The sequence below is a fragment of the Leucopleurus acutus genome (genome assembly GCF_964270905.1).
Source record: "Leucopleurus acutus genome assembly, chromosome: 18".
In the NCBI taxonomy this organism is placed as follows: Eukaryota; Metazoa; Chordata; class Mammalia; order Artiodactyla; family Delphinidae; genus Leucopleurus; species Leucopleurus acutus.
In genome coordinates this window covers 62764760-62782202 of record NC_139160.1, presented here as the reverse complement: position 1 = coordinate 62782202, position 17443 = coordinate 62764760, and the positions used below count along the sequence as shown (strand labels likewise).

Below are 17443 nucleotides of genomic sequence, written 5' to 3'. Positions count from 1 at the left end.
TGAAAAACCAACAGCAATTTAATAAATGCTATATAAATGTACAAGAAATAAATATGAATGTCTTTATATAATGTAGACTTCTTAATGGAGGTCCAGAGGCTCTGGGATTTTCTGTGATAGAAAGGATTTGAGTGCACAGAGATATTTGTATTCACCAGTCCCAACGATCTAGATAGTAAATCAGTTGTATACTAAATTGTTACTGAGAAAGTTCACCTCATTACATGAAGTGGGCAATTATCATTAGTTATACGTCCACTACTGTTGCTGATTGGAATATTTATAGCAGGGTTCTTGTCCTATGTATTTGCATGTAATGTTGTTGCAGGAACTTTTATGCTAGATATTTGAAACAGAAATTTAACATTTTATTAAATATAACAGTGTGAAATTTAACAATTTTAAATACAAATTCGCTTTTGAAATTGGGACCTGACACACTCATGAGAAAATTTGCACAGGACAACCCATTTCAAAGGCTGAGATATGTTGTATGCAGAAGGGTTTTAGGAAAGGTAATGTTCATTTCATAATCCGATGAACCAGTTAACATTTTCTGTGATTCTAACAGTAACACACATTCACTGTAGTGAGAAACCTGAAAGTAGGATAGCAGAAGAAAAGTCTATACTTAAACCTACCATTCCCCACAAATCACTGTCGAAACTTGGTGCTCTGAGGTAGAACCAACATTTTCGCAGTCCTAATGTAAAGAATTCTCATACATGCACCACGCATGAATCAAACTCAATCACAGATGCCTGGAAGTTCACTGTTTATTTACAAATATTATTATACAGATGCTCACACTGAAGGATCTAAGGAATCAACTGAGTTCATTTTGTTCTCTAATCCACATGTCTGCTGTCAGCCATTAATTAAACAGAACAAACCCCACAGTGTAAACTTTGTTAGTTGTTGTTCAACAGGGATTTTAACTTTTGTCAACAAAACTACAAAATCAACAGTCAACTCAATTATTTAAATGAAAATAAAAAAGAACACCTGTCCATTTTCAGAGAATAGACTGATTTTTCCACTTTTTAAACATACTCAAGGACCTTAATAATGGGTCCAATTCCTCTTTCGTTCAAGCACCCTTTGTTCCACAAACAGAATTAAGCCTGTATTCTTAGATTCCCCACCTCCATGCCTTCCTTCACATTTACACATCCTTCCGAACTGAGGTCCAAATCCTTCCTAATTTCCAAGACAGTTTTCATTGTGTCTTTTCACAGAGTTGTTTATGGTCTCCCCATCATGGAGTAATTTCATTCCCTTCTACCACTTTCTCTGTATTTTCACTCATGGCACCAATCTGCATTACTGCTACTTAGGCTCTTGTCTAGGTGGCTCCGGGGGACTGTCAGTTCCTTAAGGATAACAACGTAAGCACAATGATGATGACCAGAGTGAAGAGCAGGGGAGAGTCAGCACGGGCTTCCCTGGTGGAGCAGTGGTTGAGAGTCTGCCTGCCGATGCAGTGGATATGGGTTTGTGCCCCGGTCCAGGAAGATCCCACATGCCGCAGAGCGGCTGGGCCCATGAGTCATGGCCGCTGAGCCTGCACATCCGGAGCCTGTGCTCCGCAATGGGAGAGGCCACAACAGTGAGAAGCCCGCGTACCAAAAAAAAAAAAACAAAAAACAATACTCACTTTTTGCTAGACTCTCCCTAGGCTCCTCATGTATATCTTCAAAACTACGATTATTACAGTCATTTTGAAAAGAGAAAACATGGAACCCAAAGATTTCAAGAAACTTCCTAGGTTACTTTAACAAATTGCAAATCTTATATTTGAAATCTAGTCTGCTGACTCCAGGGTCTCTGCTGCTTACATGGCTTTTTTAAAAAGTAATATTTGCCATAGTGTCACGAACAATGTAGACCCTTCTTCATCTATGGGGAATGAATGAGTGAATAAAGAAAAAAATGGAGGGCTGGCATTAAGCACCTAGAATCTACATGGAAAAAAACAGACTCCTGATTTAGAAGCATCAAAGGGAAAAATAATCTCAAACACTGGAAAACAGAAGCATACATACTTCTGGGGAATGTATTTAGCAATTTAAAAATGTATAACAATAATATGAATTAAAGTTAGTTCCCAAACTTCTTTGATCTCAGGACACAATCCAGAGTTCTATGCACCAGAAAAGAGCTAAACCTTGAAACTGACAGGAGGTTGTGCCCATGTGCAAATCCTCTGTCTGTGGGACTTGGAACTCTCCAGGCCTGACAACGGTGATAGAAGCCACTTCCTGTAGTAAAACGTATCGGGGCACTGCGGAGCGAGTGACAGCAAGCCTGGCTGACCTAATGATCAGCTGAACAAAGTCCGTAGATCGTAGACTACTATTCCAAGAGGACATTAAAATTTGTCGTATTATTTTCCTTAAATCATTACTTTGTGAGAAGGATTCATCCTAATTACATCCTTGACCTATTCGTTAATATAAATCATGATTTATTACACCACTCAAATCTTCAGAACTATGTTGTCACAGTTCTGATTACACTCTCAATAAAGACCAACTCAATTATAGTAAAAGTGGTCCAAAGTTTTATTGACCAAATGTTATGAAGTGTAGGGAAATATTATCCCCAGAAAATAGGAAATCCCCTCCCTCCTACAGACACTGGGTTCTGCTTTTCATTTTATATTTATAAACTATTAAACACAGGAATTAAGAGTTCCAACTCTTAATTAAGAGTTCTTTTTTGAAGTTATTTGAATAAGCTTTCATGAGAAACCAAATATTAGTATTATTACATTTTTACCTCAGTTTCCTCAGAGATCAGTTTTTTTCCCCCCAAGTGAGCATAAATTTAAAGTAACTTTTTCTTTAATGCTTTAAAGTTAAATAATCCAAGTTTTCTATAATAAACATATAATACTTTAGAATCAAAAAATGCTATTAAAAATAAGTTACAGGGGCTTTCCTGGTGGCGCAGTGGTTGAGAGTCCACCTGCCGATGCAGGGGACACGGGTTCGTGCCCCGGTCCGGGAGGATCCCACATGCCACAGAGCGGCTGGGCCCGTGAGCCGTGGCCGCTGAGCCTGCGCGTCCGGAGCCTGTGCTCCGCAACGGGAGAGACCACGACAGTGAGAGGCCTGCGTACCACAAGAAAAAAAAAAAAAAAAGTTACATTCTTGGCTTCAGAAAACATCACCCAAGCCAAAAAAAAAAAAAAATTGAAATGTATTTTCTAGATGGTGAAAAATAAATATTTGTTAGAGCCTATAAACTAGAAAATAAAAGAGGAAAAAGAAAATAATTTTTTAACTCACAGATATAAAAAAATTCAACTGAATTATAATTTTGATCAGCAAAAGATTGAATGAGTTGTGGATCTGGAGTGTAATTCACTGTCAAAATCCGAAGGAGAAAAGAGAAACTTGCTTAATGTGTAAAATCCACCATTTGGTCAAAAGATGCTTGAATCCCACCTTACATAGTGGGGACGTTTTATTGGCAGACTTAAACTGACTTTGACATGATAAAGCAAAGATTTAAAAGCCGCTGTCATTCTTCTCTGACTCAGATCTACATCCTGATCACTGATCTCTCAACTCCACTTAACCAGTGATACTCAAAGTGTGCTGACCCAGAGATGTGAGATGCTTAAGCAAAATGAAGATTTCTGAGTCCCTAAGGGACCACAGAATCAAAATCTCCAGTGTTTGAACACACAAATCTGTGGGTTAACTGGTCTTTCAAGTGACTAGTGTGTACCTTAACCCCACCGTACTCATGTGTATATACCTGTGTGTGTGTGCGTGTGTGTGTGTGTATATGTGTGTGCACTCATCCCGCTTTTTGAGGTAAGGGCCTCTATTTCCACTCCAAATCAAGACTATCTTCATTCTGGGAATTTAAAATTAGTTCCATTAAATCCACTGGAATAAACGCTGTTCAAATCAAATATGACTTCCAGGTTTATGGACCCTAAGAGTTAGTAGATAACTAGAATTCAAGGCTTCCTATTTTCTTCTCTCGTATTTATTATAGGAACTTAAGTAATTCATCTGACTGGTCTGTGCCCTTGGGTCTGTGCAGGTCGGTGCCACAGTCAGACAACACTGCAGCATTATTCAATATGCTCCACATTAAGTCAAGTATAGGAAGATAAAATAGAAATAGGAAACTTAATGAGCTTACACTTCAAGAGGGACTACGCAATAGATCATACTTTTTTTTAAAAGAGTAGTATTAAAAGAACACTACTAAATAAGTGAAAATGATAAGATGTCAACTACACAAGCACTGAGGAGAGGGAGACAGGAGGGCAAGAGGACCAAAACCTGTAATGACCACGCACTGTTCTTTCAAAAGGAGAAAATATGCAAAGAAATTTTCAGAAATAAAAAATAGGTGGAGAAGTACAATTTCTTCCAGCATGGAAAAGCCTTGGAGGCCCGATTTCCTGCTATCTTCCTTCAAAGTTTGCTTTTCATTTTCAAGTTGTTTGGACTCAATTAAACCACTAGGTAGGGAGGAAACAGTGTGAAGATCATGTACTACTATATATAATCATCTGAAGAACAATATTTGTCCATTTAATGAATATAAAAACCCTTTTGAAAGAACAATAAATGGAAAATTCTGAAAGTGTAATCAGTACTTTTTAAATCTGTTTTACAGTTTCTCTGAGTGTCGTGAATCATGCAGGCTTATTAGCTGGTTACCAACGCTACCTCCACATGTGGGATCAGGATTCTCCTCCTGTCTAATGGAATACATGGAATCATATGGAATTAACTGTTCAGACAAGCTGTCTCCTCCTTTGGGTTTGCTAAAATGCCAAACTCCCAGAGCTCATGCTGGTTGTCATTCAACTGAGAATCACTGGAGGACTACCTAGTGATACAGAAATGTTATTTACAATGCATTTATAATATATGCTTTACATTTTCTTCTGAATCTTGCCAAAGTTTGTGTTTGAATAATCTGCTTGTCTTGCTGTCCATACATCTTCTAACCAAGAGTTTGACATTTTGAATCACACTTAACAGGAAGATCTAAGGATTAAGCCTCATTTTAATAGGTCTGTTCCTGTGGATAAACTAGAGATGCCACTTCTAGCAACACAATAATAAAATGTTGGGTGGAAGCAGAAGCTAAGGGGCCTTGACCTGAGTTAAAAATCTCTATAAGTTGTGTTCATCTCTGCAATTTGAAAATGGTATGTCCTGTGTAGTTTACTACTGTTGAATTCGCAAGACAGAGTGGCAATACCTGTTGGCATTGTTCTATATCTAGAATGAATTCACAGTCTGGAAATCTTCATCCTGTATGTGCTCAAGTCAGTTCTCTCTTTTTAAAAAAAAAAATTTTAATTACATACATTTAGAAATCACCCAAAAGTGAGAACATTATAATAAAGCCCCACGGACTCATCAACCAGCTTCAACCGTTATCACATTTATGCCCATCTTGTTCTTTCTATCTGCCCACTTCAGGGACTCCATCAGGACAAGGTACGTCATTTCAGATAGAGATTCATCTGCACAGTTTTCTTTTGAATCTTAGAAAAGCATACAAACACTTTTCTTATTCCTTTACCCTGTTATTTGTTTGGAAAAGGGAGATGTTACATTGTCTCGGTGAAGGAAGAAAGCCCGTTTTTATTCCAATTCCATATCACTTGAGAAATGATACAAAATTCCAGTTAGAGAGTGAGGGCTTATACTGTTTCCCACTGCACATCACACCTAACAGGAGATAATGAGGTCTCCGTCATCTTTACACACACCATGCAGCTGAACCAGTCCACACTGAGCTACTGTGTTCTCAGGTTGGAAGACAAAACTGTTTCCACTGAGCTCTAATTTACATACCATTAAATATTTTTCTTGATTTTCATTAAAATAAGAAAACCTGTTTTCTCTATCCAGTGGCAGATCAATTCAACTGAAATAAAATTTCTCCTGTAATTTAGCCATACTTACTCAAAGGATTAGTGAGCCACTGTCAGGGAACAGACACTTGTCTGCTCATTAATATTCAGGACCAAGACCCCTTCTGGTAGGCTGGTTTCAGCCTCTGATAGAGTAATACTTGAAAGAAATCGGCTTGTCTGTGAAACAGCTGCTCAGCCAACCCACCATACAAGGGAATTGGCGATAATAAGATGATAATATTACAACTACGCTGAGAGCTTAATGTTTTCAGTTACTCGAAGGTGTGTGCTACGGGTATAACAATTAGAAAATGATTGGTAGTCCATCACAGAGGACACACAGCTGCTGATCAGTGGTGTTTCCTTAGTTTTGAAAGATCTGTCCAAAGAGAAGAAAGAAAGTGAGAGACAGAGAGAGAGAGACAAATTTCACTTGTACAAAGATCTGGGTTCTTCGTGCACTGCAATTTAAAGAATGCCCTGCCATGGATCATCTATTCCCACATCTCAAGCACATGGAAGGCATCTGTGATTTATAAATCTGTTTACTAGTTCTGGCAACGCTCAATCCCAGGCTAGCTGATTCTTGCTTTTGGAAGGTCTGCCCTTTGGGAGAATTGGCAAATTACTTTCCAATGCCAGTGAGACCATTTCTCCAATTTCTAAAACCCAATTCAGCACATCCTGACTTCCAGAGGAGTGTCTTCCAGATGAAATACATGTCATTGAGGTGGTAGCCCAGCAAACTTCAAGGAGGCATTTGGCTAATTACTTCCTACGCTGATTAACATGATAACCCTTACGAATTACAGTTAGCTTGTTATTCTGTACAATAAACAAGGGGGCTAGTAGCAAAAGAAATGGAAATATCACGTCTATTTATTCTTGAATAATATCATGGAAGTGGTGTGTGTGTTCTGAGTGTGCTTGTTAATGTGCTAGGATATGGGACGTAGTCTATAACGGGTGTGTTTGCCAAACTGTGCTTTATTTAGAAATTACTTATTACTCTCAAATTCCTAGAAAATCTGCCTCCCCCCCACCCCTGCCCCCCTGCCAAAAATATATATATATACCACATGTCAACGTGGAAGGTAAAACGTTGTTTAAGGAACAGCAGTCAGTTGAGGACTGTGGTAGATTAGGATGTAGAATATTCACTCCTTCCCCCATCTCCACACCTCCATGGGGATTCTATACACCCTGCCTGTCAATTTTGGGAATCACCATGAGATTTGCCTTGGTCAATGGAACCTGTGAAGACCGCCTGCCAATTCTAAGCTAGGTCCAAACTCCACCGTGAGAAGAACGTAGGCAGAGAGCTGTTTCCCAAAGACGTCTAGAACAGACCAGACCAGATCCGTGGTTTAGAGGCAGGCCTAGCTGAGCACAGGCCAGAACAGCCAAACTCCAGCCAACCCAAAGACGCGTTCAAGGAAAAAGACACGCTTCTTGTTTATGCCCTGAAATGTTGCGGTTAGTTGTTACAAAACAATAGCAGACGGATACAGGACCAAAAAGGTTTCTACAGGTTATCTACGTCATAAACGTAGGCCGAATGTCAATAAGGTAACACTGTTGGGGGACAGTCAACGGTAACTATGTTTGCACGTCCCAAGGACTCTGTGGACATGCAAACAAAATCTCTGGTGCCTGTCACCTCTTTAACCATCACCACCTTAAGTCACTCTTTAAGGGTCCTGTGTGTCCCATCTTCCAAAAGTCTTCTCTGGTGCCTCTCAATAAAATACTTGACTCCTTCCTTTCTGTTTCCATTGGACTTCTACTTTATGGCATAGTTGATTCTGCTTCCTTAGTGTTAGTTTTATACTTATGTCTCCCCAACAAGGTACACTCTGTGACAGACTGACCATATTTTAGTCACTATTAGTCATATTTGTATCTACTATACACTTAGTTAAGTGCCTTCTATACAGTAGGTTCTGAATAAATGTTTCCAAATTGAAATCTCACTCACACACACACACACATCACCCATGTGACAGGAAATACAGAAGATTCTACTACCGTAAGGAAAACAACTTAGGAATTTTTGCTTCTCACATAAGTGTATTCTGTGAGAAAATTAGACCATATTTTAAAGATATTATTACATTATTGTCACCTCTACAATATATAGATGAGAAGTGATATTTAAAAAGAAAACACATGCAGATCTGCAGCACAAAAATATTATGCCGCCATGTATAAATTATTCCCGCATTCAGTAAAAATGAGAAGTCTGAGGGTGTTACCATAGAATAAGTTCTTTGGGAGGATTGAAATTACTGCTCAACGTTTTTTTTTTTTAATTTGCTTTAAAAAATATACTTGCTGCCAAAATCTCCAGACAAATGTGTATCATTAAAACACGTAAATAAAAACCAGGAAGGAGGGTAAAATAATAAGGCCGAGAACATACTAAACAAAAACCCTCATATCGGGCTTCAGATGTGAATAAATACCAGCTCAAATAAATCTGAAGAAAAAACTGCCAAAAGAAAATACCCCTTCAACTAAATGTTCCTGCCTCTGAATAATCTATACTCCATACAGGATTCTGGAGAAGAGGGTACTGGTACCTACATCGAGAGAGAAGCTACCAGGGCTTCGTGAGGTGAGAAAAATAAATAATATGCCTTCATTGATTTAATAACATTTTTTTTTACACAAAACACTCACGTCCCTTTAATTTAGGGACGACCTTCAATGGAATAAAAATATGGCTAGATTCTTTACCTAAAAAAATATGGCTAGATTCCAAAAATATGGCTAGATTCTTTTCCAAAAATATGGCTGGATTCTTTACCCACCAATATCACTATTTCCTTGTTAAAAGAATATCAGTAATTTTTAGCCAGTGTCCACTCAAAACAAATAAAAGCTGAGTTAGAATTTCAACTGAATATCGACTTGCTATCACATTACTATTTATAAATCTGATGTAAGTCAAAAGCATCAAGTTACAGTCTTGGTTTCATCTTTCTTGGTGGAAACTTGGCAAGTCATTTACTCTCTCCGGGCTCCAGGTTCCTTGAGGGCTGGACTATATTTAGATGGGTAATTTTCGTTTCTTAAGGATGAAAAAAAAAAATCTCCTTCCACTTTTCTCTGTAAGACATTTCCACCTCCTCCCCACAATTAATGGGACAGAACCGGCAGCGGGAGATAGAGAAAAAGATGTGGCTGATGGTGCAATCTCAGCACATTTGGGGGCTGGAAAGCACGAGAGAGATTATGGGGTAGTTACAGCTAAGAGCAAGGATCCAGGAGTGCTCAGCCTGGGACGGGCTGCTGACTCTGCCATTGAGTGTCTGTGTGGCTTTGCCCTGCAATTCACTTGTGTTAAATAGGTTAACATCTGTAACGGGCAAGGAACATGGCCAGATGTTGCCTATTATCACCATTAATATTATCAGAGTATTGGATTGTTCTCCATTTTCCTAGGACCCTAACAAATTAGACACTTAGAAGCCTGACAGCCATTAGGATTTAGATACAAATACCAATAGGACAGGTCAGACAGTTACTAAACACAAAAATGCTAGGAAAATGAGTGGATACACAAAGATGCCACTTTTTCTGTATTTTTATATGATTTGTTTATTTGTTTATGTACTTCTGGCTGTCTGGGGTACTTGGCAGAGGTGAGAAAGGCAAGAAGTAAGGCAACAGAGTTGTGATCATTCTTCCAGGTGTACCTGGCTGGGTCTTCATCCATAATTTTAACCACTGGGTGTGTTAGAAAACCTGGACTTGGTTACAGAGCAAATTGAGAGCATCCCTGTGTATTCTGAGGGAACATTTGCAGTGGCCAGGCCCTGGCCAACAGGTGAGGGGCTTGCAGAGATGTGTAACGGCAGCCAGAGGTGGAGATTTGGCCAGAAAAGGCAGAACAAACAAACAAATAAAAACCTTGTAAGATACTTGGAAAAGTACCAGTGCCAAGAAGATAAACTTTTATTTTATATATATTCATCATATTTCAACTCTATGTTTAAAAAGAAAAAGAGCTACTCAGTTATAAGGAAATTCTCTGCCAGAGAGGGGAAATTTCTGCAATTGATATTATATAGTTTTTCAATTCACTGCCTCTCAGCTACCCTTTTTTTCTATTCATTGCCTCTCAGCCACACATTTCGGCTAATGGGGCTATGGAACAAAGCTGGGCCATTTAAGAAAGTTGGGGAAAATTCATATTCATTCAGGTTTAGCTTCTGACCATGCAATGAATATTTATAAATTTATACAGTATCTTCTAAATATTACTAAAGATATTCATAGAAAATGGGAAAGAATATGACAATAAATATAATCTTATGTTCTGTTACATGGTTTTGAATTTCAAATCTTAAAAGTCACCTCTGCCCCAAAATGACAAGCTAAATGGAATCAAAACATTTCTAGTATAATAAGGAATGCCAGGACTATAGACTAATGATTAACAGTGACAGAATCTAGCCTCTCTGAATAGAGTATGGACTGAATCACATATATTAGGTGCAATTTAATTAGTTGCTGTACTTATTGAAAATAGGAAGGAAAGTGGTCACCTTCTCATATGATACAGTCGTCTTTCATATAATAAAGAACACATAGCCAGCAAAGACCTGTAAAATTCAGATGAGAAATCAAGATCTCTGAGAAAGTGGGACCAGAGGCGGAAATGCAAAATGAACATGTTGGAATCCAGAGATCCCAGCAATAATGCAAAATGACCCACAGAATAGGAAGCTACTAAAAATAAACCTGAAGTCTCTCAAAGCACCATTGGTCTCATCTGGGAAAATAAAACTCAGAGGGTAACATTCCACAGCTGATCCCAGACAGGGCTCCTCTGCACACCAACTGACAGTCATCAATAAATGCCACGAGGAAGTGGTTAAAGAAAGGTAAGGGGACAAATGGAAAACTGCCTGCATGAATGCACCAGCGTTCCTGAAAGGTGACTGAGCAGGATCACCTTTGTGGGATAAGAAGATAAATCATACAATTGCATGGCTGACCTTCATGAATTTGCCTAATGAAGGATCAGAAATTATAATGGTGACTTTTTAATTTATATATTTTTATAATTTTTTAAAGATAGCTCTTCAGAAGCTGAGCTCACCAGGATCACATTTAGATTTTAGCTGAAAGCTTCCTTGAAAAAAATCTTCTCTCCCATCCCAGCCTAATGCAACTATAATGAAATGCACTGTTGTTAGAGACTTCATCACCCTCTACGTCAGATTGAATCTTAGCAAAATCAATGTCTTGTCAAACCAATTGACATAATACCCCTAAGTACATTAGAAAAATTTAAAACGTACCTGTACTGAGAGAGAAAGACAGAGAGAGAGAGAGACAGAGAGAGAGGGAGAGAGAGACAGAGACACACACACACACACACACACACACACACACACACACACACACAAAGAGAGAGTGGTTTCTTTAGTAAGACTAATGAGATCTGGGGTTACCAATTATAAATTCAAAAATATTGAAAGTCATTGATAGGAGAATACAGGAAGTACCTGGCTCAGTCTTGCTGAATAGCTTTACTCATTAAAAAATACAAAATCAACTCCCCATAAATCTACCTTAAGTCTAATATTTTTATTTAAAGGAATCTATATTATGTACTGTGAATACTGCTCTGGAATTATTCCTACTTAATTTTGGAGCACAGCTTTATAAAAGCCCTAAGAGTTGTTTTCTAAAGAAGTAGGTAGAAGTCAGAAGCAGCAGATCACCCTCACCTGCTTTTTGTAACAAAGAATAAGACCTTTCAATTTGCCTCAGTTTGAACCGATACATTATAGTTCCTCAAACACAGGAGCCCCTTCAGGGGCTCCTGAAGGTCACTGGATTTGTAATCTGTCAATTAAGGCCAACTCCCAAGTACTCCTAGTTGCATTTAAGGGAACAACATTTGCAGCATCAATTCTAAATAAAGTTATTTTCATATACATCCACATATACAGTTGAACACAGAGCGAGAGACAGAGGAAGAATGTGAAGATGCTGAAACATACTTGCAAAAATATAAGTTCCTTTAATTACACGGAAAATGTCACATTATCTTGAGTACTGAAACACCACCAGGTGGACCAGCCTTTTAGAACCTGGAGCACTGATTTAAAGAAATTGGTGTGGCCAGTTTAAAACAGCAATGAAACAGAACATTTTGCCTACTACAGAGAGTATTAAAAAAAAAAAAAAAAAAAAACCAACTTTGGCAAGGTTTTTCTGAACTGGCTTTGTTGTGCATTGATTGGAAAGGCTGGAGGAAATGAATGAAGGTTCTGTTGCCCTCGGGCAACTTCCTAAAACCAAAGGCGCACAAAGAAGGGTCCCTACAATTTGCAGGTCTGGTTTACAACGAGCCATAGTAAGGTGCATTCATTTCACAGAGCACTGACAACTTTCACCACCTAAGAATATTATCTTTATCATTTTTATTGTTCATTCAGTTGATAAAAGTCAGATTGTTTTTGAATATCTTTCTGAGGCTCTGACGGGAAAATTCAATGCTGAAAACCTAGTAATAATTACTTTCACCCTTTGTGCTTTCTAATACAAAATGTTTATTTAACAAATAGAATACAGAAATGCAGTCGACTGCTTATTATCAAGAAATAAATGAAGGGTCTAAACCTTCTGCTGGATGCATTGCAACTACAATATAAAATGTAGTTATACTATAGGAAGGGAAAACTCTAAAATAAAGGAGTCTATGTCACTGGGCATTTTAAAACAAGCCTGTCCTCTTAAAAGTGATGTTCTATTTCAAATAATTTTAAATGACATTTAATGACTTCAAAGCAAATCCCTAGATGGAAACTGAAGACAAGCTATGGTGTGACAAAACCTGACTTAGAATCACTCTAATAATGAGAACGTAAGCCAAATCATTCAGAATAAATCTCACAGGCGAACCACAAATGCCAAACAGCTCTTTGTTAACTCAGGTTTTTTCCAAGACATAAAAATTGTCAAGAGCGCTCATGCCTTTTCTAAAAATAGACACAGTTATAAATGTTTAAGAAGGAGAGAAAAGCTTCCACTTAAAGAAAATGTTTTTCGTATAATATCAAGACTCTCGCATCGAAAAGCGCACCCAGAACAACGAGAAATAAAAACTGTCACCTACCGTCAAATTTCTTGTGCCTGGACACGAAAGTGGTGCGCACAAAGTGACTCGTCTCCTCCACCAGGTTTTCAAACTCCAGTTTGCTTTGCTGGCTTAGCTTGTCTTCCATTTCCGTGGTGCAGCACGTGTACTCCTGAGGACAGATTCTTAAGTGTTCCCCTGCAAGGAGTACGTAAACGTCAGCATGGAATGAGAAGGGGTTCAGGGAGTTTGCTTCTCTGACATCTCCCTCAAATCCTGGGGTCCTTGTTCCACCAGCCCCCCAGCCCTCCCCATGAACTTTTATCTGGGCCTCAGGGTATCTAACCTTCCAAATACTCCAGACTGAAGTTGAACCCACCCCATGGTTTGAATGTCTATGACCCCCCAAAATTCATTATGTAGAATCCTTACCCCTAAGGTGATGGTATTAGGAGATGGGGCCTTTGGGTGGTGATTAGATCATGAATGGGATTGGTGCCCTTCTAGAAGAGACCCCAGGGAGCTAGTTTGTCCCTTCTGCCACTTAGGGACACAGCCAAAAGATGGGGTCTGTGAAACAGGGAGCAGACCCTCACCAGACACTGAATCTACCAGTGACATGATCTTAAACTTCCCAGCCTCCAGAACTGTGAGAAGTAAATGTTTGCTGTTTATAAGCCACCCAGTTTATGGTATTTCTGTTGTAGCAGCCTAAAGGGACTAAGAGACCTGACATTTAGTTCCAGCCCCTGTCATGTAAGTGAAGGTACATTAAAGACCCCAGAAGACCACAACAATTTTCCTGTTTTCATCTGAAAGGTACCCAGTAACGCCGGGTGACAAGAGATGCAATACAGTTATAAATGTGCTTATCTTTGGAAACGCCGGGTGACAAGAGATGCAATACAGTTATAAATGTGCTTATCTTTGGAAACCTGAAGTGAGGCAAGAGACATTCAGCCCCATCACCATAGTCTGTTAGACAGCAGGGCCAAGAAAAGATGGCAATCATTCGCTGTGCTCCGTTTCTGCTCATCCGACCGTCAGAATGCCTCAGCTTTCCTCCCGGTGAAAGCAAGTGTGATTTTAATGGCTGGTCTCCTGTGCCACATGTTCCCTCGGTTAACATTTCTTGTCAGAGAGAAAATGTTCTCCTGCAAGGAGGAAGGCACTGATGGGTTTAATTAATGCTTATGTTGTATGGAAATGTAAAGCAAAAGGTAATGAAAGTTTTGGGTTTAATTCAATAGATTTATCTCTCGATATACTGGGCCACTTCTTTTGACAATATTGCTTTCTTCGGTGCTATTTGCAAATGGAAGCCAAGCCCTTGCTTCATGAAATTAAAATGGTCTGTTATTGCATAAAATGTGAATTTCCAATTGATTCAGCTCCGTCAGTGTCAAAAATGCTTAACGGAGCCAGCAGAAGGAAGAAGGAAAATCCACCCAACATCTTGCTAAATAAAACCAACAAATTGTCCCTGTGATTAAAATCACTGTAGGGCATGGAAAAACCAAATGAACGAGTGCTTGACGCGATGATTACAATTCATTTATAATGTTTAACAGTACTTATATAAAATTATGTCCCATGACCCTGTTTGAAGTATAGGGTGTCTGTCTCATGCAGTTGGATGCTTTAGTGCCTACTTAAAACAACCCCAGAATAAAAAAGAATCACGGGTCTGTATTAAAGTTAGATCTTATATAATTCCTGGAAGGGAAGGAGACCATAAAATATCTTAGGTATATTTTTTTTTAAAAGGAAAGGAAAATGCATTGTACTTGAGAATGATAAACATCAAATTCAAGATAACAGTTTCCTCCCAGGAGGAATTAGGATTTGAGAGAAATGCTCAAATACTTTTATTTATAATCTTTTATTTCATAAGTTGCTTGATAGTTACACGGTGTTTATTGTATTACTATCATTACTCTTCTATACATTTAAAATATTTTGTAATAAAAACTTGGAAATATGTCATTAGAAAGTAATAGCCACCACAGTGGTGACAGAAAGGAGGGCAGGGGGTAGACATTCAGAAAGAAAAAACAAGCTGCCCTTAACATTCGGAAGCCAGCCTGCCCGGTACCCACAGCCAGGTCACCGTAACTATTACGCCTAAACAATCTCACAGAACACCCACCTCAGACAAGATTACCCTGAGACGAGGATGAAATGAGACAAAGCAAGGCAACGTCAAAATTTTGTCTCAGGGACTTCCCTGGTGGCACAGTGGTTAGGAACCCGCCTGCTACTGCAGGGGACACGGGTTCGAGCCCTCATCCAGGAGGATTTCACATGCTGCGAAGCAACTAAGCCCGTGCGCCACGACTACTGAGCCTGCGCTCTAGAGCCCGCGAGCCGCAGCTGCTGAGCCCGTGGGCCACAACTACTGAAGCCCGTACACCTAGAGCCTATGCTTCACAGCAAGGGAGGCCACCGCAGCGGGAAGCCCGCACACTGCAAGGAGCAGCCCCCGCTCGCCGCAACTGGAGAAAGCCTGCGCGCGGCCAGGAAGACCCAATGCAGCCCCAAATAAATAATAAATTAATTAATTAATTTAAAACAAATTGTCTCAGCACAGACAGAAACAAGGTGATTGTGCCATCCCCAAAGTACCTTCTCTCTCAGGCAAAATGAGCCTCTGTACTGCTTTACCTTTTACAGATTGATCTTCATCCTAGTCTCCCTCCTTGCTGGTCACATTCATTGAGATACCTTATTAGAGAATTACCTCTGCTTTCTGACAGCCTCCGATCTAGGGGGAGGCCCTGCTTCTTGGAACCCTTCCCAACATCACCCACCCAAATCCAAATCCTACAGAAGAGTCTGTTGAAGTCCCTCTTACTGAGAAACCCTTTGGTTCTCCATGGTGTATCCTCACTTGCTGCATCGAGTGGTAACTCAACTTGCTCGACTACAGGTGCGCTCCTGATGAGTTCCTATTTGAAGGTATTGACCATGCCAAAAGGAGATGGGATAGAACAATGTGCATTTTGAAATTTTCCCACATGTGATTCTGATACATCCCATTCAGAAGAGTAGTTCTAGAGTTGAAAACACTGGGAGGGAATAAGTATGGCTTTATCAAAAGCAAATGGTCCACAAATCACTAATTTTCTTTTTATAAAATACCAAGGCTAACTGATAAGAACAACTCTCTTTTTCCAGATTAAGTGGATATTTAATACTAACAACTTTACAGAATGTTCCTTTCCCTGACCTGTTATAAACCATTTTCTTAAATCCCCCTACTCCGTTTCCTATTTCCCCCTACTCCATTTCCTACTATATGATGCACAAATGAAATGTCCATTTCTCAAGATTTAGTACATCAGGACTGCATTCTACTTCTGAATCATTACAACTGAGTTTACAACAAAATGCATGGGACTTCTGGTGAAAAACTGACCAAAAGAAAATAAACATTTTATGACCTGAGGGAAACAGCTGTATTCAGGATACTTGTGGAAGAAACCCTGTAGATCTACATTCATGAAATTAGATTGGATTGGAGGTCTAATCACTCCAAGAAGATCAGTATTTTATGTCGTGATAAATAAAAAGAGAAAGATACTTCTTAGTGGGACAAATTTAAACCAAATTTATTTCTTGTGTGTGTGTATATATAGTCACGGAAATATATGTAAGAGGCTGCCCTATTAACTCAAAGCAGTGTTAGATTTTTTTAATTGAACTAAAGTGTCCTTAAGAAGTCAACTCATGTCTCCTCCTCTGTACGGGTCCCTGGCAGAGAGATAATGAAAGAGCCAGAGAGACAGAGATAAAAAAGATGGAGAGAGAAAGGGAACAGATGGGGAGATCACCAGAATGTTGACGAATCGTACTATAGGAAGAGTAACTCTTCGGTGCAAAGCTCTTCTTAGAGTTCCTAGGAAAAGACGACAACGATGTCCCCAAACACACAGGACCAGCGTCCATGAAACCTGTGGTCCACTGAGACTGAGCCTTGCTTCCTTCCTAACACATCACAAGGTGAGAAGGCTGTGGAGGAATTAAACTCCTGAACAGCTCCCTTCTCCCCCTAATTTGAGGCCACTGCTAACTGCCAAAACAACCTGATGACTTTGAATGGCCAAAAAGACTCAGGACAACTGGACAATTTGTTGTGAGTAGGTTCATTTACTTATGTTAGTTTTGGCCCTAGAACAGGGGCGTGCAAACCATAGCCTCTGGGCCAAAGCCAGCCTACCATCTGTTTTTGTAGGACCTGTGAGCAAAATGGTTCTAAAAAATCAAAAGAATGATATTTTGTGCTATGTGAAGCTTTATGAAATTCCAATTTAATTGTCCATAAATAAAGTTTTTTTAAAAAATTTTTATTAAAGAATAGTTGATGTACAGTATTATGTTACAGGTGTACAATACAGTGATTCACAATTTTTAAAGGTTATGCTCCATTTATAGTTATT

At 39.2% G+C, this 17443-nt stretch overlaps 1 protein-coding gene across 2 annotated transcripts in view; it reads right to left on the bottom strand.

Moving 5' to 3' along the window:
• GPC6 (glypican 6) overlaps window positions 1–17443 on the bottom strand; it is a gene marked incomplete at its 3' end in the record, with an annotated part of 1078508 nt that overhangs the window by 792055 nt on the left and 269010 nt on the right. For both annotated transcript variants that reach the window (XM_082859519.1, XM_082859520.1), the window contains exon 2: window positions 13044–13202. In XM_082859519.1, the coding sequence (XP_082715645.1) occupies window positions 13044–13202 (159 nt within the window). The remainder of the gene's footprint in view (window positions 1–13043; window positions 13203–17443) is intronic.